Source organism: Arachis hypogaea, chromosome 4 (assembly GCF_003086295.3).
Source record: "Arachis hypogaea cultivar Tifrunner chromosome 4, arahy.Tifrunner.gnm2.J5K5, whole genome shotgun sequence".
Lineage (NCBI taxonomy): Eukaryota > Viridiplantae > Streptophyta > Magnoliopsida > Fabales > Fabaceae > Arachis > Arachis hypogaea.
Window position 1 is genome coordinate 99,446,461 of NC_092039.1, and position 9,442 is coordinate 99,455,902.

The 9,442-nt window shown below is 34.0% G+C and overlaps 1 protein-coding gene across 2 annotated transcripts; it reads right to left on the bottom strand.

The window, feature by feature from the left end:
• Positions 1-5,618: 5,618 nt before the first annotated feature.
• LOC112797039 (DEAD-box ATP-dependent RNA helicase 41) lies at positions 5,619-9,207 on the bottom strand. 2 transcript variants are annotated; one of them, XM_025839786.2, is made up of 2 exons: positions 8,394-9,207; positions 5,619-7,861 (listed from the first exon to the last, which is right to left on the bottom strand). In XM_025839786.2, exons 1-2 carry the CDS (start codon positions 8,467-8,469, stop codon positions 6,318-6,320), a joined length of 1,620 nt encoding a protein of 539 aa, XP_025695571.1. In that variant the 5' UTR covers positions 8,470-9,207; the 3' UTR covers positions 5,619-6,317. The 2 variants fall into 2 exon arrangements, with proteins under 2 accessions (XP_025695571.1, XP_025695573.1); XM_025839788.2 differs by having other exon boundaries at positions 5,619-7,737; positions 8,394-8,470.
• Between the last annotated feature and the right edge of the window lie 235 nt (positions 9,208-9,442).

Sequence of the window (9,442 nt, forward strand, 5' to 3'; positions counted from 1 at the left end):
CTTGAGTTTGTGCTTGGTGAATGGTGGTCTTGAAGTTAGATGAGATATGTAACTACGCCAAACAAATTTTATATGGTGTCTCTTTCATTCCTAGTTTAAGGTTTTCAAATTCTTTAACTAACTCCGCTTTTTTTATCATCATCCACGGTATACTTAAACTCTTCCTACTCAAAGCATCAACTACTACAATCGCCTTTCCGAAGTAGTAACTTAATTTAAAATCGTAATCCTTTAAAAACTCCATCCACCTACGTTGCTTCATATTAAGATTTTTTTAATAAAAAATGTACTTCAAACTCTTATGATCAGAAAAGACCTCAAATTGAACAGCGTATAAGTAATGCCTCCATATCTTAAGAGCAAATACCAATGCAGCCAATTCCAGGTCACAGGTTGGTTAGTTTCTTTCACGAGGCCTCAACTATTGTGATACATAAGCCATTAATTTTCTATTCTACATCAGTACACATCCTAATCTCTTCAGAGAAGAATCACAGTATACTTTGAAAGGTTCTTGTGATCCTAGCAAAGCTAGAACTGTCACTGTGGTCAACTTTTCTTTCAAGTTCTTGAAACTCCTTTTGCACTCAGCCGACTAGACAAAAGAAACTTTTTTTCTTGTAAGATGAGTCAAAGGTAATGCTGCCTGTGAGAATTTCTTAATAAACCTTCTATAATACGCGGCTAATCCAAGGAAACTTCGAATCTTTGTAATAGTTGTAGTTCGTTCCATTGCAACACAGCTTTAACTTTAAAAGGATCCACTGTTATACCTTCTTTCGGCCGTGAAGGATTTATTAGAGTGCCTTAGCATAGCTAAGTTCATTGGAGAGTACCGGCCTTAATTCGTATCGGTAGATTTTGGACTTGATTATTATATTAATAAATTTATTGCAGCTTGTACTAAACCAGGTAAAATAATAACTTAATAATATTATATTATTATTATTTGAGATGCTTGGTCCATTGTATTTTCAGTAAAAAATTGCTTTGTTGTAAAATCGGGCTGTTACACTGCATCCGTTATTTAGTTCTAAGTTTGACCTCAATATGTCTTACGATTTTCTTTTTGCAGAGTTGCATCTTGGTGGCGGACAGTTTCCATTTCCACCTTAGCCTCTTAATCACCTGGACCCTGAGTCTGATTCACTACCACCATTTTTGTCAGAGTTTTCTCAGTGATTTGATCTAGAACCCTAGCTAGTTGTACCTCAAGAGCCGCAACCAGATTATTAGCCCTTGGATTCCCTAGTTGAGCGGTCCGGTCCGCTTGGGCAGGCTCTCGTACCAATCGTGGATAATTACTTCCTAACAAGCGCATCTGAAGAGGAAGACCCTTTGAAGAGATACCACCATGGGAGGACCAGATAGTGACTGATTTGGCCCATAGTTCACCTACAGAGAGTGTGGCTGGAGGAAGAGAAAGAGGAGAGCGGAGCAGTTGTCCAACACCTACATGTGATTAATCTGCTTGTGGGATTTCCTTTTGAGGACACCCAGCAGAGATCATAACATCTGGATGTTAGTTCTTTTCTCTCACTATTAATAATTTTTTTGAGGGATAGAGCTTTTACTATATTTATGCTATCCCAGATTCTGGATTACAGTCTCTTACGTGAGCTAGGACCAGGGATGTCAGATGTAATATATGTATATAAGTCTATTATGTATCGACTTATGGACACTATGTATGTTTGGGGTTTAATGTATCTATTTTGATAGGCATGTTGTATCAAATTGAGCTCCGATGGCATTATCTGTATGATATTTATGTTCTATTTCATATTCTATTATATTGATTTGTAGTTTTATTTATATCTATTTCAAATCACCCGAAGAAAGTTTATAAATCTCGATGAACTCCCAAATTACGATAAGCGCAACAGACTCATATTTATATAAGTAATACAAAGTCTAGAGTTCTATAGGTCGACTAAATGATAACGCCTGACGATTAATATTGGTCATAACGTGTTAAGAGTTAAGTCGTTACATTGCGAAATAAATAATACAAGTGATTAATAAATATTATATAAATAATTTTAAATATATAAATATGAATATAAATAAAAAATATGTTATGAAAAGTATATTTCTTGTAATTATGGAAGTTTAATTATATGAAAATATACATTGTAAATTTTTGAACATTTTAAAACTTTATACAAAGTAATTATTTGTATAATATCTAAAGTTATTTTTACTAATTTCTGTTTCAAAAATTAAACCTTCATATATCTATATTATCAATTATTTTGATAAGTACATATAGGTTGTAATTTTTCGTTGGATAGAATTAAAACATAAATAATAAAGTAAAATAAAATAACATTGAATGATCACTTGAATCAATTCAAAAATTAGCATTTTAAGTTAACGATTACTATTTCTAATAATCTTATTATGAATGTGAATTAATTTTTTAAATATCTTTGGTAGTGATTCTATATAATATTTTTTCATTCCTTTTTTTTACTATCACTTTATCATAATTTTACGTTATAAATACTGAACAGAAGTCATAGTTTCATCCAACATTATTATGGTTATTTGTGAGTTTTGCAAAACTATTAAAATGAATGCAAAAAAGTATTGGATTATTAGGCATAAAATTGGTTGTAATAGTTTAAGGTTAGGAGTTGGCAATAGTATTTTCATTATTTCAGACTCCAAAATTGCGTCTAATGTGTACATGCATAAAAATGATGTGTTTTACAAAATATGATGGAATAATTAAGAAAATATTTAACATCATAGTTATCAGAATCGAATTGGTAATTGATCCGGTCATATGACTGGGTCACTAGTTCAATCGGTGGGTTACTAATTTACCCAGTTGACTCGGTCATAATTAAATAAAAATATAAAATTATAAAAATAAAAATAAAAATAAAAAATTAAATGCATGTTTTCAAAAAATATATTAATCATTAATCAAATATCAATTCTTAGATAATATTTATGGTGCAAAAATAGATAATAAATTAGTCACTAGTATAAAATATTTTCTTAATTTAAAAGAACGAGAAAAAACAAAAGATAACACAATCAATATTAATATATCAATATGTTTATATATTAAGTATTGTTATTTGTTTGGTATCCATGTCAATTCATGTTTGAAAAGATAAAAAAATAAAAATTCATTTATGATTATTATATATTTAATTTTTGTCATAAGAATTATGAAGATGCTTGATGACATAGTGGCAAGGGCTAGGGTAGACATACTCATCACTCCTCTTATTAATTATTGTAAAAACTATTACAAAATATGAATTGAGAGAATATTTAATATTATTAAAAAGAGATTTTATTTGTAGGGGTCACCTTGTTAATTACTGTAGGAACTGTCATAAAAATTTAACATTGAGGTTAAAAGAAAAAATATATTTAATGTATTTGTGAGGAAAATGATTTTTACATGGAAATAAAAGAATCCGGAGTAATTAATGAAAAAATTATTGGAGAATCAAAAGTTGCTCTAGCGTACAGTCAAATAAATGAATCGCGTGGAGCCAAAGAAGTATTAACTCTTAAAAGGCTAGAGCAATATCTAATTGAAGATGAAATGAATTATTGATTGTGTCATAAAGACCCTTATGTCCACGTCCCAATCTATTTAAAAAATTAGTAATTTCTGCTGGGCCTTTATCCTTTTTTATGTTCATTGGTTTTCTTAGAGAATCCAATCCTTAGAATTACCATTGCTTAGCTTTCAATTCGTCTTTGACCATCAAATGAAATGTGAATAATTCACCCCATGCGCATTTTAGTGATAGATTCTATAGGAGTTAGACAATCCTATTTAATCAAATACCTAGCAACAAATTTCTATGTTCCTTTCATAGTTTTGATGATAGAATTACAGTTACACTAATATACTCAAAATGCTAAGCAATCTATGTATCATTATTAAAATGATTTTGGTATTAATTTTTATAATATTAGATAGATAGATAGATAAATAATTTACCTTAAGTTGTTAAGGGGATTAAATTAGAATAGTAATATATAAATATTCTCATTTGTTATATCTATTTTAGATAAAATATTGTGTTAATTTTTTTATTATTTACTATAAAATAGAATATTTACTTCTTCTAATAATTCAAACAAATAGTTAATAATAAATGAATTTTTATAGCTTATGATGTTTAATTTAAATTAAATACACCTAAGACATAACATAATTATAATAATATAATATCTTAACAATATTTTTATGTAATAGAAAAAAGATTAAAAAAAATTATATTCTTTATTCAATTTTTGTAAGTAATTTTTTTAAAAAAAAATAACTAATATTTCTGGGTTCTTAAACAGTAAATTTAGTGTGTATATATAATGAAAAAGGTAACAAAAAACAGAGAAGAAAAAAAATCTAAACGACCATTGATAATGATCCTAAAGACAATGAGATCCCAGCAAAAAAGATTATCAATTTAAGTTGATATTTAATGGACAGATCAGCAGTTTAAATATTCTATACAACCATATTCCATTAACTGTAGAAAAAAATCATTGACGAAATGATTAATTAGTCTAATAGTCTTACACAATTAAAGATAAAAAGCTGAAAAAAAAAATTGGCCAGGAGCCTCATTATTTCTTAGAGTAACTGGAAGGGTCATTTAAGATATTTTTCTCTAATTTATAACTTAATATTTCATCAAATTACATAGCTTTATCACCCGATGTGAAAGTCCAAAGGATAGGCACATCAAATAAAAGTAGATTGGTTTGTACCCAAAAAAAAAAAAAAAGTAGATTGGTTAAAAGTATAGTATTGGTACAGAAACATTTGTAGTCCCCATACATTTATGTTTACAAATGGTGGCAAGAAAAATTGTACCCTTGACTAGTTAGTTGAAAGGGACATTAAGTTATATTCATTAACAATGATAATTATGTAAGGAGTATCATTATGCTAGTTACTTGTATTGCGGTAACTTGACTTATAAACAAAGATGATTATCATAATAAAGAACAAAAGTGATGTTAGTGAAATTCTCATTATTCGTATTTATTGTCCTTCAAATAGAGACAAAAATGGAACTACTAAGACAACTATACGTTTAAATGGAGGAATAGAAAAAGCTTTAGAAGATTAAAGTCAGTATCTAGAAGAATATTATTAGTCAAGTCTTGCTTTATGTTCTCTGCAATGATGGAAAAATGAGAATGATATGGCAGAAAAGTTTTGTTGGTCTCCTTCAGCACAGTAATATGTTATTCGGCTGGTTGAAAAAGAGTCATCATCATTGATGATAAATTTTATTCTCAAATAGATACATAGATTGGATTCATAACTAATAAGAAATGATTCTTTATCTTTTTCGTTTTTTTTCCATCTAGTATCCAACTCACTGGCTAACAAATTTGGATTTGGATAATGCAGAGGCCCATTACAGAGCAATCCTCCCAACCTAGTTACTTCATTATAGTTTCTAACTAATTTGGATTTGGATAATACATAATAATATAGCCAAAGCTGCAAAGCATTAAGCTCATAATTTTACTGACATGGAGCTAGTTAATCCAGATTAACAGTAATAAAACATTGCACATTATTGGTAAAATGTCAGCAAAATTATGATAGTAATGGACTACAGGCATAAAAAGAATTGGTATGGAATTAACACACAGAATACACTAGAGTTAACATTTAGATAACCTATCAGAACTTAAAAGCATGAAATTACAAGAAATAAAACAATATACTCTACTCTGGCAGTCCAATCCTTTCCCCCTGAAGTTCTTTAAGAGGAACACACCACCACATACTCCTAATTCTATTTCCCTTTCAAATATCAGATATGCCCCTCCCATTGTTCATATAGCTCTACCCTAACCACTATAGAAAATTCACTCTCCTGTTCCTTGATGTTTGTTACAAAACCCATCCCAGCTTACAATAAAAAATTACATATTCACAACTAAGACCCTAGTTTACAATTGACCAGGTTCCCAACAGTATCAAATCTCCACCATAACAATCTTAAAGCCTTGTTATTCACGTCGTGTTTGGATGAACAAAGAAGAGACAATGTGACTCTTGCATGTCATCCTTTCACCAATCTCAGCCTCTATGTTATCTATTACAGGCAGAAACAGCACTTGCAGTTTCTAAAAATCTTGGAAGGGTACTAAACTTAAGGAAATAAGGAATACATTGGTCACACAACATAATCTCTGGACGAGAGCCTTCATGCAAATTGCAAAAGTGTAATGAATGTGTGTATTCTCTTGTGCCATTCCCTAACGTTGCAAGATCAAAACTACAGCTGGAATTAAGTGGGAAAATAGAAACTTTGTTATCTATGCTTTCGCTTTTTTGAACCCTTGCCACCAGGAAAAAATCCAGTGGTATACCGTGAATTGGCAAGCTCCCGGGGAACAGCTGCTCCACCAGATTTTAATACATCAACTAAATCTGGAAAGACATTCTTGCTCTCCTCATTCACAAAAACTATGGCTTCACCTTCCCCTCCCATCCTAGATGCCCTTCCAATCTGATGTATGTACTCCTTAATAGAATTTGGCATGTCAAACACAATTACCTGCCTCACACCCAATAGGTCAACTCCCCTACCCAAAACTCCAGTAGCCACAACCACCGGAACCTCACCAACCAAAAGTGACTGCATTATTTCTCTCCTTTCCTTCATGGACTTCTCTCCATGAATTGAATTAGCTGAAATTCCTGTGGCAACTTTTATTGCATTTGCCAGAAGATCTGCTCCAAGTCGGGAGTCCACATACACTACAGCCGGTGGCTTAAAATGTTGCCTACTCAGTAATATGTCAAACAGCTTCTGCTTCTTTTGCTTTGACTCAACCCAAATAGCGACCTGCTTCACAGCCTTATTTGGGCTATTCACCTTCCCAACAGAGATAACCGACACACCATTCGCAAGAGAGTTTGCCATCTTCTCTAAATCATGAGACATTGTTGCAGAATACATCAAGACCTGAGGTTGTGACAGAGCCCTGTATATCTGTATGACCTGATCTCTGAAACCCCTTTGAAGCATGCAATCAACTTCATCCAAAACTAAAGTCATCACGTTATCTAAGTCGATCTCATGCTTTGTTAAAAGATCGACAAGCCTTCCTGGTGTTCCCACAATCAGTTCAACTCCTTGCTGAAAGCGATAGAGTTGTCTAGCCATGGCCTCGCCACCAACCACAAGGGCAGTTTTAAATGGTAACCCCTTTCCGAGCAACTTTGCATGCTCTTCAACCTGTATAGAAAGCTCTCTAGTAGGTGTTAACACCATCGCTAAAGGCTTCTTATCTGGAGTAAATACAAGGCGATGACTTGCACATCGAGAAATTATTGGAATAAGAAACGAAGCAGACTTTCCAGATCCTGTTTCAGCCAGAACAAGCGTGCTATTTCCCGTCAAAGCGGCAGGGATTGCTTGCATCTGAACAGGGGTAGGCATTTCATACCCCGCTGCTTCTACATTGTGGAGGAGCTTGTCAGGGAGACTGCATGAAGCAAATGACAAAACCGGCGCCACTACATCACCCTTCACATGAATTTCAAGCTTCTTTCTAAGCAATTCAACCTGATCTCTAGCTAAAGATAAAGTTCCTGATTCACAATCATTCTCTCTAACATAAAAGCACTCGTCAGCTGCAGGTAGTTTTTTAGGCGGCTGAAGAACTCCTCCAACAGGAGGCAAGGATTTGGCGATTCTGCCTAGTAGTAATTGTTTGCATTCCAAACTGCAAACATCATCGTCAGTTTCATCACAGATATACTCACCATAACGGCCACATATGATACACTTTGGCTCACCCAGGAGAGCCTCTCTTTGGTCCCTAGACCTCAATTTCACATCATCTGCATCTGGTAACACAAATAGAAAAAAGATGAGCTCAAATGCTCATATGTATCATACAACATCAATGCCCAAGAGTTCGACAACACAACAAAAAGAAAAATAACAAAATTCATCTTAGAATATAACATATACTCTAACAAAACTAACAATAGGAAAATTTTCCGTGGAACATAGGTCATGTGCATTTTAGTATCTGACTAAAAACAGCTAAAATTCAATCCATCAATCTTGCCAGTCTTCAGGGGATTATATTGCTCACCGAATATCTCAAAGAGAAATCACTTTTATTGGCAATAATGCATAAACCCTAAACTCATACCATGCAATAACGCAACAATTTCTCGAGCCTAGAGTGTGCATAAGGCACAGTTGACAGATAATGCGAAGTTTCCATAATAAAACATTGAATTTTGTAAAAAAAGGTTACGAAAAAACTCATTCCAATAAGTTCAATTTAGGTACAACATCAAATTAGATTAAAAAAATATAAAAATATAAAAGGATGTGGAGCGAAATTTCAGGAGAAAGAATCGATACCATTAGGTGCATCAGTTGGCAACGCTGGAATCTTGGATGCTTCTTCGTCATGCTGATTGGTTTCAGAATAACCCATGTTGGTTGAGTATGGTTTCGAAAATACGGAAGGAGCATAAGGAATTAAATTAAGGATAAGGTTTCTTCAATTTCGCAGAGGCAACTGAAAGTCGAAAACATGGAACCGATTTGGAGAAAGAGAGGAACTATGGAAGCTAGTTTACACTTTACAGCGTTCCTGTTTTCTTTTTGTGTTTTTTTTTTTTTGGGCAGGGACCCGGGGCAAAACTGGCCCAGACCCAAAACAGAAGCTCCAAATCCCCAACCCGACCCGAATTTCAAACCTACATTTCCCCCTCCATCTTGCGCCTGAGACCAGAATCGACGCCCTCCATTGCAGCGGCTTTCCCTCAGCAAACGCGACTAAATGACCGAAAGAGCTCTGGCGAGGGGGGCGGCAGCATCTTCGAACTCGAATCCCCTGAATCAATGGAAACAGTGCTCGGAAGATAACCAGATCTCCGAAACCTGACCCGGCGAGAAGAATCTCCCTCTCCCAGATGCGCCTGATTCGTGGCTCCTCGCTCGTGTGTGTCACCGTCGACGCCTGCAACTCCACCGTCCCCTTCTGCGCTCCACCGCCACCTAAGCTTCTTGATCGATCTTCTACATGGCTCCTGCACCTTCCATGGGATCCTTGCTGCTCGGCGATACCCGACTCACTTCTGAAATCCTGTTTTCAGTGTCCTATGTTTTTTTTTTTGGGTAAAATTTTCGGTGTCCTATTGTCTAGAGCGAAGTTAACAAAGCCACAGAGGGCCTGCAAAACTACGTGAGAGTTTTCGCTAAGACTAACTGCGATTTTGGGCTTCATGGGCTCAGCATGAAACCCACAACAAACTAGGCTTTCATTAATTTTGGCTTCTCTGTTATCTTTCTTATTGGGCCATAAGTCTACCATTAAAAAATGTAAGACTAACGCAGTTATCTATTCACCTCACCACCAAAAACTTTTTCAACTAATATGTTCAAAATATTTTTGAGACTTTTCT